The 16,353-nt window shown below is 40.2% G+C and overlaps 1 protein-coding gene across 1 annotated transcript in view; it reads right to left on the bottom strand.

Moving 5' to 3' along the window:
- The window catches only part of adamts16 (ADAM metallopeptidase with thrombospondin type 1 motif, 16), a 118,019-nt gene that overhangs the window by 71,453 nt on the left and 30,213 nt on the right, over nt 1-16,353 (bottom strand). The window contains 3 exon segments of the mRNA XM_076971354.1: nt 4,607-4,737; nt 5,867-6,039; nt 6,362-6,510. Coding sequence (XP_076827469.1) covers nt 4,607-4,737; nt 5,867-6,039; nt 6,362-6,510 — 453 coding nt within the window.

Genomic DNA, 16,353 nt, shown 5'->3' with positions numbered 1-16,353 from the left:
GTACTTAAGTAACATTTCCATGTATCTGTACTTTACTCAAGTACTTTTATTTGGTAAGACTTTATACTTTTACTTCACTACATTTCAAAGCGAAAATTTGTACTTTTCACTTTGTTACATTTACAGAAACATCTCGTTCCTTTTTCATTTTTAAATCAACGTTTAATAAAATACCGAAAGGTAAAAGTGTACCATGTCACAGACTATAACCAATCAGCGCTCAGTAAGAGATTAAGATTTGTACGCTAAATGGCTGAGTATCTGACATGGCTGCAACAGATGTCTTCCCACAACACCCCTGGCCTTATTTAGCCGAAGTGTTTGTATTCCTCGAAAAGAAGAATTATTCGTATTCCTCCTCTGTATTCCGAAGAACACATCGCTGTCATCATTTATGAACTCGCTGTCAAACTTGAAAAAACACATCGAAGTAAGTTCACCATTAGATTAGTAGTTTTATATACCCCTGTTAATTATATGACATTGAAGTACACTACATTTAACAGATGCTTTTATCCAAAGCAGTGTGCTAGTACCCGAATTGCAATCTGTGGAGATGCTAAGTGCCAGTTTAACACAGGAGACTCCCACATCAAACCTTAAAGCCGGGAACACATACACGCGAATTTGGCCAAGCGAAGCGAACTTCGCAATTTATTCCTATGAGGGAGGCGAAGGCAAGTAAATATGAGCAAAGCAAAATTATTAAAATTATTATTATCAGGGTTGGGGGGTGGGGCGGCGGCATGTGTGTAAAAAGTTGGCGGGTGGGTGGGGGGGGGGGGGGTGACGTTGAGTGTAAATTGTTGGACACAAATTAAGTATTATGTCGCGATCGATCGCCAGTGGTTGACGCCACAGCGAACTAGTAATTCATTGAATCATAAATGTAGATCAGAGGTAAATAAACTAGATTTTTTTTCAGTGTGAGAAATCGGATGTATGTGAAGTGTAGTGCGAGTGAAAATGGTCTCTGGTAAAGACAGTCAATGCGTGTGAGAGTTGGCAACTCTGATTATTATTATATTAATTATTCGGCCAAGTTTAATATTATGAGTTCAGTTGGTAGGGCTGCACACAGTTCTAGTTCTAGGTGCTAGAGCTTCTAGCTTCCCTGTCCCGCCATGTGGTGGACAACGTAGAACCTCAGAAAAAGTCCCCCAAGCTGGTCTGAAGTGGCCGGTTCGAAATTATTGTTCTATTTGGTGGTGAATTATGTTTTCATATTAAAACGGTTTGTCCACTTGTCTACCTTTCTAGTGTGAATTATTAATATGGATAAAGTTTGGAGATGAATGTTGTGAGGATAATATAGGCTAGTTTTGTGTATTTTGTGTTTGCTAGGCAAATGTAAGGCACTGTTTCCTGTTCACCTTTTGATCGAGTAGGCCTAGGGGTTTTGATGTGACGCTAAGAAAAAAAAGGTTTTTACTTTTAATACTTAAGTATTTTTGAAGGCAGATACTTTTGTACTTCTACTCAAGTAAAAAATTGAGGTGAATACTTTTACTTTTACTTGAGTAATATTCAATGCAAGGTAACTGTACTTTTACTCAAGTACATAATTGGTGTACTTCGTCCACCACTGTATGTAATACACATACACATGTATTACATGACAGTATTACAGACCAGAGGTGGGACCAAGTCAGTGTTTTGCAAGTCTCAAGTAAGTCCAAGTCTTTATACCTCAAGTCCCAAGTCAAGTCTCAAGCAAAGACACTCAAGTCAAGTCAAGTCTCGAGTCAAGACAGGCAATAGTCAAGTCAAGTCCCAAGTCTGAAACTTGGAATTTTAAGTCCTTTCGAGTCTTTTTTTTTTTTTTTTACCAATGTTGCAGGTATATTTTAAATGTAAATAACAGACATGCGTTCTTTTTAAAATCTGTATTCTCCTCAAATCTTGATAAAACATGTGCAACTGAAAACACGAAGTATAAAAAAAATTAAAATTACACCTCTTTATTGCACAGTTCAATTTGTTAAACTTAGCTGCAAAAATATTCATACTTTAAACTACAATTTTCCAGAAATAAATATTCTGTGAAAAAGTCATAAGTAGAACTCCATGTTCAAATAAAAAGTGCTGATATTTTCACAGTACAAGAACCATAACAGCATTTTCCCTCTCTTCTCTTATCTGGTTTCTTGGAGAACATGTGTGAGTGACACAAGACAAACAAATATAAGAACTGAACAATTAACAGGAATCTGCAACTTTAGACATTTCAGTAAACTATTCTGCATTGCATTTGCTGGCCAAAAGTCTGTATGTCATTTGTGCACGATGAATGATGTCCCCATAGCTGAAAACTCGCTCCACTTTTGTCAATATATTTTTTTCTCGACGTAGATGTCTTCAAATACACAATCCATGCTGAGATAGAACTGGATATTATGATGGTGACAGGGAGAGGCTCTCTTCCCTGAGTTCAGATACAGAACCCAGGGTTGCCAACCCTCACGCACTGAGCATGAGACACACGCATTTGACCGTCTTCACACGCTCTCACGCCACACATCCGATTTCTCACGCCGGAAAAAAATCTAGTTTATTTACCTCTGATCCACATCTATGATTCAATGAGTTACTAGTTCGCTCTGGCACCAACCACTGGCGATCGATCGATCGCGATATAATACTTAATTTGTGTCCATTTTACACCCCGCCCGGTAAAAATTTACGTTCGCCAACCCCCCATTTGATTGGTTGTGCTGCAGCTCATGCACACACACACGTACAGAGTGTGGAAAAGCAGAGGACCGGTCTGCGTCAGAAGGACGGAAATGAAATTAATGGGGCGCACTTTATAAATATTAATATGCGTTTTAAAATTTAGATTTGGGGTAAAAAAAATCAAGTCTTTGCAAGTAAACAGGTTCAAGTCCAATTCAAGTCCCAAGTTATTGGTGTAAAAGTCCAAGTCAAGTCTAAGTCTCTGAATATTTTTTCAAGTCAAGTCAAAAGTCTTAATATTAATGACTCGAGTCTGACTCGAGTCCAAGTCATGTGACTCGAGTCCCCACCTCTGTTACAGACCCATACTTGAGTAAAAGTACAAGTACTCTATCAAAAAAAGTGACTTAAGTAGAAGTTTGTGTTCTTTAAAAATTTTACTTAAGTAGAAGTACAGAAGTATTCAGCATTTTTGTACTTAAGTATTGCAAGTAGTTTATTCTAAAATGCATTACTCATGTACTGAAATTAAAAAGTATTGTGTTTTGAATTAATTAAAGAAAGTCGTCATGGTTTGATTATCAATTGTTTTTATATATCACTTACAAATCAAAGCGGTCAAAGACCACAAATACAAGTGTTCTGTATGTACAAACAAGTAGCAACTTAAAAAACTGGGCTTAACACTTTGTACACATAAAACAGATAACCTATGTCCCGCTACGTCGTAGGTTTGACGCAGAAGTACAAGTTTGTCTTAATTTAGCTGAGAAAACAAGGTGTATTTTGGACGTAAAATCCGTACATCGGATTCTAAGAGTGAGCCTACTGCCCTGGGTTTATCCCCAATAAATGCCCCTACCCTATAAAACACTGCACTATAAAAATGGGCACATGATTAATCAGCATGAAAAGAGACACGGCTTACTGTTGCTAAAAACACAACTCAGCGTGACATCGCCTTTATGATTGCCAGCTAATGTTAAGTGAATCCTGCAGCACATTATAAACATAATTAAGTTAGTTAGCTAAGATATCTAACCTAACTAGCACTTACTGACAGCTCAAGCTGGTGTGTCTTCTGTGCGTTATATTTATAACTTACATTGATGTGTTTCTTCAAGTTCAAAGGTGAATTTTTGAAGGCCAATATTTCACCCTCTTTAGGGAGGCAGAGATTTACTTTCACTCCAGCAAATGCAAACACTGTCTCTAGGTAGGGCCAGGGTGGTCTCCTTCCTCACCCTCACAGCCTCGATCACTCGATGTTGAAGGTGTGGAAGGTGCCAATATATGTACATTACGCCAACAAGCTTATTATGCAGCACTTATGCTGCTCTTCTTCTGTCACCAAACACGGTACCTTCTCTTTTAATGAGATAAAAAGTGAATTATTTGGAATAATTTCGAGTATATATGTATTTGTATAAATATGTAAATTAAGCTGAAGGTGCTGAAAAATATTGAAAATGGACCTTCAAAGTTCCGTAAAAGTGCGTGAATTCCACCTTGTAACTTCGCACGCACAAAAATCGAGAGGTGCACGACCTCGAAAAGCGACCTAGCGCGTGGCCAACGAAGGCAGCAGCAAAGGCGGTACACGACCGGAGCATGCGCAGTTTTCTCATAAGACAGACTGATCGCTTGACCCGGTGACAGCGCCAGCTAACATGATTATAATTGTAACGAGTAACTATACAGCACGTAAAAAATGTATCGGAGTAAAAGTATTAAACTGATGGAAAATATGTAGTGAAGTAAAAGTGGAAGTAGGAGAAAAAAAATAATACTCCAGTAAAGTACAGATACAGCATTTTAGTACTTAAGTACAGTAGTGAAGTAGTTCTACTTCGTTACTATACATCTCTGCTCCGCACACACTCAGTGGCGCCCCCTGCAGTCACATCGTATGTAAGAACAAGTGCATCACCTCACACTGGCCATCCACACACACGTTGGGGCTGTCCTCTGTGCATCGAGTTCCATCCACGACTCTACTAGACAGCGCAAAGAAGAAGTCGTAGCCTTCCGCGTAGCAGTAGAGCTTACAGATGTCCTGGTCTGGGGAGGAGGCAGAAACACAGATACACACTATCACTACAACACTCTTACATAATTACTCAAAGTAAAACACAGCATTACATATTTATACACAGTGAAACACACATAGCACTACTGCACTGCTACATACAATTACAGTTACAGTTGTCTGCAATAAGGCAATTATACTTATAGTTACACAGCACACAGACCTTCATAACCTGGAAAAGAAGCACTTGCAGGCATGTTACTTAGATGCTCACAAGGTTCAGGCTCATAAAACTACTGTGTGTGTATGTGTGTGTGAACCAGGACCACAAACCGTCCACTCCTGTGTGTGTATGTGCGCGTGTGTGTGTGTGTGTGAGTATGTATGTGTGCGCATGTATGTGTGTGTGTGTGTATGTGTGTGCGTGTGTATGTGCGCGCGTGTGTGTGCGCGTATGTGTGTGTATATGTGTGTATGTGTGTATGTGCGCGTGTGTGTGTGTGTGAGTGAGTATGTATGTGTGCGCATGTATGTGTGTGTGTGTGTGTGTATGTGCGCGCGTGTGTGTGCGCGTATGTGTGTGTTTATGTATGTGTATGTTGTTTATGCCTGTGTTTATGTGTTTGTGTGTGTGTTTGTGTTTATGTGTGTGTGTATGTGTGTGTGTGTGTTTGTGTGTGAGTATGTATGTGTGCGCATGTATGTGTGTGTGTGTGTATGTGCGCGCGTGTGTGTGCGCGTATGTGTGTGTTTATGTATGTGTATGTTGTTTATGCCTGTGTTTATGTGTTTGTGTGTGTGTTTGTGTTTATGTGTGTGTGTTTGTGTGAGAGTATGTATGTGTGCGCATGTATGTGTGTGTGTGTATGTGCGCGCGTGTGTGTGCGCGTATGTGTGTGTTTATGTATGTGTATGTTGTTTATGCCTGTGTTTATGTGTGTGTTTGTGTTTATGTGTATGTGTGTGTGTTTGTGTGTGTGTGTACCGTTCACTCCTGTGTGTGTGTGTGTGAGTATGTATGTGTGCGCATGTATGTGTGTGTGTGTATGTGTGTGCGTGTGTATGTGCGCGCGCGTGTGTGCGCGTATGTGTATGTTGTTTATGCCTGTGTTTATGTGTTTGTGTGTGTGTTTGTGTTTATGTGTGTGTGTGTGTGTGTACCGTTCACTCCTGTGTAGGGTCTCCAGCTGTAGTACCAGCCACGGAAGGGTTTGCTGTTGAACTCAGTACACTGAGCTGCTCTGAAGTCCACACTGTTCTGGGGACAGTCTTCAGTCTGGCACAGCCTATAGGATCGGGGAGAACCCTCACAGAACCGGCCACCAGACGCCGGCCTAGGAGACGGAGACAGAGAGACAGGGAGACGGGGAGACAGACAGATGGGGAGACAGAGAGACAGGGAGACAGAGGTGGAGAGGCTCCTGCGATGCTCATTACTGTTACCTGGAGCATCTTACTTTGAAAGGTTTGTTTATGTGTGTATTCAAAGTGTGTGTGAATGTGTGTATGCATCTGTGTGTTAGACGTGAGTGTATGCATGTATCTGGGTGTGTGCATAAGCTGAATGTAATATACAAGTTGATGTTACACTGCATTCATTTTTTTTACTTTTAAAAACCTAGTGGAGTTAGTTGCTGATCTGGGATCAGTACACACGTTGGACTGTTGCAGAGTCTCTGTCTGTAGGTCACACCGCTCTGACAGGTCCTGGAGCAGACCGACCAGCTGGACCAGGAGGACCAGTGACCATGCACTGGCTGAGGACCCTCCTCCCCTTGCTTCACACACTGCCCTCGACGACACCACTGGAGGAGCACACACACACACACACACACACACACACACACTTTATTTGATTTCATATACAGTCAATAACATCATCAGGAAACAAAATATTGCTAAAAAACATCCAGCATGGTGTACAGTTCATTTCTCAAGTGTGATTTCAAGGATAAAGAAAACAGCACCTTTTCCAAATGTGCAGACTCCACATAATTGCTGAGATTTAGGAACATCTCACCACCTGTTTGGCTTTTGTTTTGCTAACTCCCCCAAGTCTAAGACCACGTACTGCAAGTTTATGTACATGACCAAGACTTCCGAACACCAGGACTATCAGTTGGCATTTAAATCCTAAGCCTTCAATAGTATTCACTAATGTTTGGTACTTTAAAATTTTTGACGTACAAGACTCCTCCATATACAGATCAAATGCACATATTTCGTATATTATAACCCGCTTCTGACTCTGAGAAATACGAATGATATCTGGTGTTTTAGCAACTCCTTGAAAGATTTCAGATGTTACATTAAACCACTCAGGTCTGACTGTAGAGTGTTTAAAAATGGATTCATTCTTTGCGTATGGAAGCTGAGCTGATATCAAGTCGACTAGTCTATCATGACGTGCAATGTACAGACCTTTAAAAGAGCTACAGCCATTCAGAATGTGGGCCACAGACTCCAACTGCTGGGTGGAGCCATGAAGCAAACAGAAAGGTGAATGGACAGATGGATACCAGAGTGAGAGGTTATATTTAGTTGGTAGAATCTGTAAGCGCACTTTCACTCCAAATATCAAAACCTCCTCACTGATTTCAGCATTTCTGAATATTGAGTGTGATACTGAATGATCAGCAGATGCCAGCTTAGCCAGCACTCCCCCCACAATACACACACACACACACACACACCAGCTCCCCCTGAAGCTTCAGACTGGACCAGTATTGTTGTTCTCTACACGTTGAACCTCCAGCAGTATTTTTCTTGATGTGTTACTCTGCAGCTGGTGGGATGTTTCGTTAACTTTAACACAAGCCTCAACAATCACTGACGTATCTTTCACTATTGTTTCTGAAACTTCTACAGATTCCTGCCTTAGTGTCGTCCATTTTAATTCTGTATTTGTTCTCCTACATAAGTCATTTAGAACTGGCCACACACACACACACACTCTCCTACTTAAGACATTTAGATCTGGCCACACACACACACACACACACACACACACACACACACACACACACACACACACACACACACACACTCCTACATAAGTCATTTAGATCTGGCCAGTCGGATGAAACACCAAATCCCTGAGCTTGCACATCCAGTTTCCCATTACCTTTTCTTCTTCATCCTAAGAAATTATCTTCACCAGGCAAGGCTAGTGGGATTTTACGTCGTCTAAAGTCTAGGACTAGCGAGGCTCTTGCCATTTCCCGCACCAATTTATCATCATTATTCAACATATTAATAAGATGAGCTTGTCGGGTGGTGTTGTATAACCAAGAACAGTTAGGAACACCCAAGCCTCTGTGTTTTCAGCTTTGGAATATAAACCACCTGGTTGAACGTGTGTTTGGATTAAGCCAATTTCTTACGACCCGCGCAATCTTATTGTCCATTTCTTGGAGAACATTTTGTGGTAGATGAACATTAGCAAATAGATGTTGAATTTTTTCCACTACAATTTATCTTATTGCTTCTAGCTTCATCACAATTGGGAGTGGACACGTATCAATCATCTCTAGTCTAGAATTGAACTGGGTTCTCATTTGTTCCACCTGCTGACTCCACTCTCCTGCTATGTTAAATTTGTGACCCAGATAGCTGTAGGTCTCATGTCTACTATACACTAACTGGCTGATCAAGAATTGTAAACGTTGGCGGCTTGTCCATCTTAGATCTGTACCAACGATTTCCTCCACTTCTCCTCTCGTAGAAAACAGCACATTTAATCTGCTTTACCTCTAGACCAGACCATCTTAAGAATACATCAGTACATGAAAGCATGTTCTTGATGACAGATTCCTCTCTAGATGCCAGTACAACATCATCAGCATAGCCTTGCACAGGATTAGGGGAGAGCACATGAGATGATGCATACATACATAGCCACTTAATCCAGTGATTAATGGCAAGGATAAAATTCACAGCGCTTCAGGGACATCCAGTTTTAATTCCTATTCCCAAATGTATAGGTTTGGTAATAGCTTTATCACAAATAACCTGTAGGAAGGACCCAGTATATACATCTTTCACTATTTCCACAAACACTTTAGGAAGATGTATTTCTTCTAGAGTATTAAGCATAATGTCATGTGACAGTGTCCCAAATGCATCTCTAAAATCCAGAAAGACTGTATACAACTTTGAGGATTCATGTTTAAAGTCATCGATGGTATTCTTTAAGCAAAAGACATGTTCATTCATTCCTTGGCACTCAATATAGGCTTTTTGTTTACTTGACTGTATTCTTGTATCAGTAAGCCAGGGGAGTATTCTACACAGCAGACATTTCATAAAGACTTTGTACACAGTTGGTAAAAGAGAAATATCCCTCCATGTGGAAGGATTTTCTGGTATATTGTCTTTTTTTAGAATCCTATGCACTAGTGCACCTTTCCATGATGTGGGCACTTTTCCGTTGTACAAACAGGTGTTTGTCTTGTATCTTTCAGATTTTCATATGTAACTCCATCAGCACCACTGGCTTTATTATTCGGTAGTCAAGTTAAGTCAGTTTATTTGTATAGCATATTTAAAGACATCTAGTGCTGGCCAAAGTGCTGAACAATTTTGCAGTATATAGAACTAAGCATAAAAAGTAAATAGATGAAAATAAGAAAACCCATAAGAGCATTTACAATAAAATATACATAGAGGACATGTTAATGACACATTAAGATAGCTACAGACATAGCAGATAACTGACAGACTGCTCAGGACTCAAAGGCCTGCGAGAATAAACTCATAATCACTTTTTCTATCTCATTAGGTGTAAAAGGTGAGGTTGATGGTAGATAGTCTGGCTCATTTACCTTTAATTCATCACTCCAGGGGGGCAGTTAATTTAATGGAGATGATTTAGGACCACACACACACACACACACACACACACACACACACACACACACACACACACACACCCCTTTACTGTTAAATCCACCCTCATTACATTGGTCAGATACTACATGACAGATGTCAGTAACACTTTGCCCCAGTGTTCATCATCTCCCCCGTGTTAAGTCAGCTGTGTTTAGTTCAGTCAGTGGACTGAGGGAGAGGGAAAATTCTATTAATATTGACATTAGTGTGTCAGTCATGGCCTGGTGGTAGGGAACTGGTCTTGTGACCAGAGGGTCGTGGGTTCGATTCCCAGACCTGAGGCCATGACTGAGGTGCCCCTGAGCAAGACCCTTAACCCTCAATTGCTCACTTGTATATAAAATTGTAGATAAAAATGTAAGTCGCTCTGGATAAGGGCGTCTGTCAAATGCCGTAAATGTAAATGTGGCTGTGTAACTGTAGCTGTGTAACTGTAACTGTATAACTGGCTGTCTCTGGGATTGCCAATACATCCCAAAAGAAGCCTTCAACAAGGGGATGGCAAGAGGCTGAAACTCACTGTGTGTGTGTGGTGTGTGTGTGGTGTGTGTATGGTGTGTGTGTGGTGTGTGTGTGGTGTGTGTATGGTGGATGTGTGTGTGGTGTGTGGATGTGTGCGCATATAGAATAGCATGGCCAGTGTGGAGCAGAAGTACTATATTCACTGGGAAGACAGGATCACAGGAACTCCCAGATTTGGACACGACTCACCCAGATGGACAAAAACTGCTCCGACACACACTCAGCATGATCTCTCTCCTGCTCTCTCTCAGACACACATACACAGACACACACACAGACCAGTGTTGTATAAAGTATTCCATCAAAAAATTGACTTGAGTAGAAGTTGAAGTGTTCTTTAAAAAATTTACTTCAGTAGAAGTACAGAAGTATTCAGCATTTTTTGTACTTAAGTATTGCAAGTAGTTTATTCTAAAATTTATTAAAGAAATTAAAGAAAGTCGTTTGATTAGTTTATAAGTTTGATTATCAATTGTTTTTATACATCACCTACAAATCGAAGATGTCAAATACAAGTGTTCTGTATGTACAAACAAGTAGCAACTTAAAAAACTGGGCTTAACACTTCGTACACAAAAAACAGATAACCTTAACGCCTTCATTTAGCTGAGAAAACAAGGTGTATTTTGGACGTAAAATCCGTCCGTCAGATTTCTAAGGGTGAGCCTACTGCCCTGTGTTTACCCCCAATAAATGCCCCTACCCTATAAAAACACTACACTATAAAAATGGACACATGATTAGTCAGCATGAAGAGACACGGCTTACTGTTGCTAAAAACACAACTCAGCGTGACATCGCCTTTATGATTGCCAGCTAATGTTAAGTGAATACTGCAGCACGTCATGAACATAATTAGGTTACTTAGCTAACCTAACTGTAACCTAACTAGCGCTTACTGACAGCTCAAGCTGGTGTGTCTTCTGTGCGTTATATTTATAACTTACATTGATGTGGCCAATATTTCACCCTCTTTAGAGAGGCAGAGATGGCACTTCATCCTATAGGAATTTACTTTCACTCCAGCAAACGTAAACACTGTCTCTAGGTAGGGCCAGGGTGGTCTCCTTCCTCACCCTCACCGCCACGATCACTTGATGTTGAAGGTGTGGAAGGTGCCAATATATGTACATTAAAACACCAACAAGCTTCTTATGCAGCACTTATGCTGCTCTTCTGCTGTTATCAAACACGGTACCTTCTCTTTAATGAGATAGAAAGTGAATTATTTGGAATAATTTTGAGTATATGTGTAGGCTATTTGTATAAATATGTAAATTAAGCTGAAGGTGCTGGAAAATACTGAAAATGGACCTTCAAAGTGCGTGAATTCCACCTTGTAACTTCGCACACACAAAAATCGAGAGGTGCACGACCTCACGACGTGACTGCGCGCGTGGCCAACTCGCACAACAGAGTCTGGCCGTAAATCTCTCCTCTCAGGCCACCTCCTCTCCGAGACCGATCTCATCCCTGAGACCAGGAAATGACGACTCGCCGTCACGTGATTGCATAAGAAATTAAGCATGGCAGATCACGAGATCACTCCTCTGCGTTCGCCCCCTACTACAGAAATAGTGCACTATATTGTAAATATAATGGTAAATTGTAAATATGGTAAATAGTACAATATTTCTGTGGGAGCAATTTGAATGCAGCGATGGGTTATATTATATTTAGTGGTGGGCCATTAACAGCGTTAACGCCGATAACAGCCGACCACTACTTAAATTTAACTCGCTTGCAGACCGTTTTTATCTGTATACATATATATATTAAATGTTAAATTTAATTAGTTGTCGGCCGTTATCGGCGTTATCGACGTTAACGGCCCACCACTAATTATATTATATATATATTTTTAGCAAACATCACATACAGTCGTATGCTAAAGTTTGAACACCTCTTGCCAAACGGAGTTTAATTTATTATATATAATATTATGAATAATATTATAATTAATATTTATATATAAATTAGGGGTGGGCATAGATTAATTTTTTTAATATAGATTAATCTCACTGAAATCTTGAAATTAATCTAGATTAATCTATATGCGTGCTACCCAAGTAATGACTAAAAGTCAGTTTTTGAGATAGGATTACTTAATACAGAGGGTGCATTAGACCAGGGGCTCATCTCCTGTTTCCAAAATGCATCGATGACTGCTTGAGGAAGCTGTTCTACTTTGATACTTGAAGAAAAAAAAACATGCTCAATAAAATGTAGGCTACTCGTGTTCAACGGTTTATTCAGTTAAACATGAATTTGTAAGCCTACATACTGTACATTAAATAACATGTTTATTCAGCTAAACATGATATTTGAAATGTAAGCCAACATTTAGTACATTTAACCTGACAGACGTAATTTTCAAAAGCCGGTTTTGGTCCTCTGTAGTTTTAACGGTTAAAAAGAAATATTTAAATAGCAACGAATCTAGCGCTAGGACCATGCAGAAAACGACCGCTCCGAGCTCTGCTCCGGTAACACTTTACGTTCCTAAAAATGAATTTTCCATGAAGCAAACCTGGCGACTTCGTGGCTGCATCCATGTAAAAACACGTACGATTTGTAATTCACAGGTTTAAAAACTCGTTCTCGCCCCTACTGTGCAATTTGGTTAGGAATACAGCCGAGCTAAACTATCAAGTTGAAAGTCATCATAGTTTGCTTACCCATTTTGACCCAGTTCCCAACACAACTTTAAGAATAGATTAACGGCGATAATTTTTATATCGCCCGATAAGAGTATCAAATTAACGACCGCCGTTAATGGCCCACCACTAATATAAATAAATATTTATTTGCAAATGTTTTCATATAACTGTATTATATAACCATGTGTAGGAATAGCGAGTTTAAATCATTCTTGTTTTCACTCTATATATATATATATATATATATATATATATATATATATAAATAGTAACAAAAAAGGAAAAATAATACTACACATTTTAAACCGAACGGAGTAGAAAGATCGTAACCATTTTTGACAGTGGCATTTAAGCACATGTTAAACACATCCTAGGGAGAAAATCACAAATAGATTTAAATTTTAGTTTAAGCAGAAGTGAAAGATCTTTTTCAGACAACTACACTTGCTATATACAGAACTGTCAAATTTGTTTAATGCCTATGTTGTGTTTGATTAAGTAAATGCAAGAAACCCAAATTTAACTCAGTAACTTATTAAGCAATAAAGACCAGGGAAATAATAAAAGCAAACTTGATTAGTGAATTATTTACAAAAAATATTATTTAGAATCAAAACAAAGATTTCAAAGGCAATAAAACAAATAAAAGCTTACACTGAATTGTTTGTGAAGAACTCAAACTTAATGGATAAAACTATTGTGATATCTGCTTGTTCAAATCAAGCTCATTAAAAATTAAGCAGCTTCATGCTCAAGAGAAAACAGTAAAAGCCAGCATTCAGAATGAGCAATAAAATGCATTAATGTGGCCATGCAGGATGCAAAACGAACTTCAAGACGAACTACCAAGAGTCACAAAAAGCATGCACACACACACGCACGGTACAAAACAAAAGAGAACAAAAAACACATTTTCACTTCTCAATTATTCCTCAGTCCAATTGGCCTGCTGTCAAGTAACCTGTGTTAAAAGTCGAACGCTAGACACTCACTGGAATATAACTACACCCGTTATATTCCAGTGCAATACCGCCTCACGCCAGTAGCTGGCGATCAAGATAAAACAGGACCTCCTCTCTGGGACCTCAATAGGTCCCACAGATGAGGTAAGCCCCAGAGGTGAGATTTACGGCCAGATCCTACTCAACTCGCATGGGCGGAGCCACCGCGGCTGCGTCATTTTTGCAGCGTGGACCCTTGCGCCAACGTGTCAAGTGAACCTAGATTACGAAGCTCAAGTGTTCAGTGAAGGCAGCAGCAGAGTAAACGAGACGCGACCGGAGCATGCGCAGTTTTCTCATAAGACAGCCTGATCGCTTGACCCGGTGACAGCGCCAGCTAACATGTTTATAATTGTAACGAGTAACTATACAGCACGTAAAAAATGTATCGGAGTAAAAGTATTAAACTGATGGAAAATATGTAGTGAAGTAAAAGTGGAAGTAGGAGAAAAAAATAATACTCCAGTAAAGTACAGATACAGCATTTTAGTACTTAAGTACAGTAGTGAAGTAGCTGTACTTCATTACTATACAACTGATACAGACACACACACACACACACACACGGACATATACACACACAGACACACACATGCGATGCAAATGCACTAGGGATGGTAAAATTCTATGATTTGCATCAGCACATAAACATGTGCATCAGATACAATACAAAAGGTCTGAATCCCAGTCATTTCGAACATTCTCTCAGCAACATGAATAGCATTTGCCCAATAACCCCGCCCCTTTACCTAACAACTCCTCCCCATTAGCTTAACAACTCCCTTGCCAATATTGTTGTCATTTTCTATATCCAGATCCTCAAAAACTTTGGACATGGCTGTGGGGATGTACACTCCTGATCTAAGTCCCAAAAAACGTATTACAATTTCCCTCTAATCGTAATCTTGGGGTTTATATAAGTCCTCATATTGGACTTACTAACTGCCGCTTTCGACACTGTTAACCATAAAATACTCCTCTCACGTCTTTCCAGTATTGGTCTCTCTGGCACTGTGCTTTCCTGGTTTACATCTTATCTTACTGACAGGTCTCAGTATGTTAGTATTGGGAAGCACAAATCCATTTCTGCTCCAGTCACTCAGGGTGTGCCACAAGGTTCTGTTCTCGGTCCCCTATTTATCATATACATACTTCCTTTTGGCAATATCATCTGTTCTTTCAGTCTTAATCATCACTTCTACGCTGAAGACACTCAGATCTACCTTGATTTCAAACCAACAGATTCCTTCCCTCCTTCCATATTGCTGTCCTGCATTCAGGAGATAACACACTGGCTAAACTGCAACTTCCTCAAACTCAACATGTCTAAAACAGAACTCATAGTTATTGGCACCAAGTCAGCCATCTCTGCCTTTCCTGAATGCAGTCTACTTTAGGTGTTCTCTTTGACTCCTGTCTCACGTTTCTACCACACATCAATTCTGTCTGTAAGTCTGTCTTTCTCCATCTCTGGAACATTGCTCGGCTTCGGCCCATACTCTCACCTACAGCTGCTGAAACCCTGGTCCATGCTTTCATCACTTCTAGATTGGATTACTGTAACTCACTGTTCTATGGTCTACCTATTCTTCACCCTCTTCAGTACATTTAAATTTCTGCAGCCAGAGTCCTTATGTCAGCTAAAAAATTTGAACATATCACTCCAATCCTCCATAAACTTCACTGGCTCCCGGTCTCAGAATGCATCCGCTACAAAATTCTCTTAATGACTTTTAAAGCCCTCCATGGCCTCGCACCTGTTTACCTCTCCAACCTGTTGCACCCTCACATTCCATCGGGTCAGCTCAGATCCTCTACCTCAGGTCTATTAACCATCCCAACACACAGACTCTCCACTATGGGTGGCAGATCTTTCAGTGTTGCTGCCCCCACTCTCTGGAACTCTCTACCTTCCTCTCTTCGCCAGACATGTGTACAAGTCACTAAGTTGCAAGTAACAAGTAAGTCTCAAATCTTCACAATCATGTCTCGAGTCAAGTCCCAAGTCAATACAATCAAGTCTCGAGTCAAGTCCCAAGTCAATACAAGCGAGTCTCGAGTCAAGTCCCAAGTTTTAAACTTCAAGTCCTAGTCAAGTCACCAGATGTAATTTCAATATTTAACACAATTGATGCAGTTGATTAGTAGTATATTAAGTTAGTCTAACTTAGACTAACGTTAGGCGTTTGAGTGTTTCGGTTCGCCTGAGTGAGATGTCACACCCCCCCCCCCCCCTCGTCGTCTCAGTGAATTTCGTTCATTCGTTCGTCCCCCTCCGGTCCCCGCTTTCGAATGATCGTTGGTGCGGACCGCTGACACAAGTCAAGTTGCTCATGTGGACCTTTGTAAAAGTTAATTTTCGACCCCTGAGTTATCACATCCCAGCTAGCTAGCTAACCGTTATAGCATTATGTTAAATACACATAGCAGACTTGCTTTTGTTTGTGCAGCCTCAAATGTCGAATAAAGTTTGAAGTGGCTGCATCTCCATCTCTTATCCTGACTCCACATGTCTTGCATGTCGCAGTTCTTCTTTTATTCACAACAGCATAATCTTTATAATTGAACAGGATCA

The sequence above is a fragment of the Brachyhypopomus gauderio genome, chromosome 13, assembly GCF_052324685.1.
Source record: "Brachyhypopomus gauderio isolate BG-103 chromosome 13, BGAUD_0.2, whole genome shotgun sequence".
NCBI classification, from domain to species: domain Eukaryota; kingdom Metazoa; phylum Chordata; class Actinopteri; order Gymnotiformes; family Hypopomidae; genus Brachyhypopomus; species Brachyhypopomus gauderio.
Note: the sequence above shows the minus strand (reverse complement) of the source record. Positions and strands in the feature narration are given on the sequence as shown.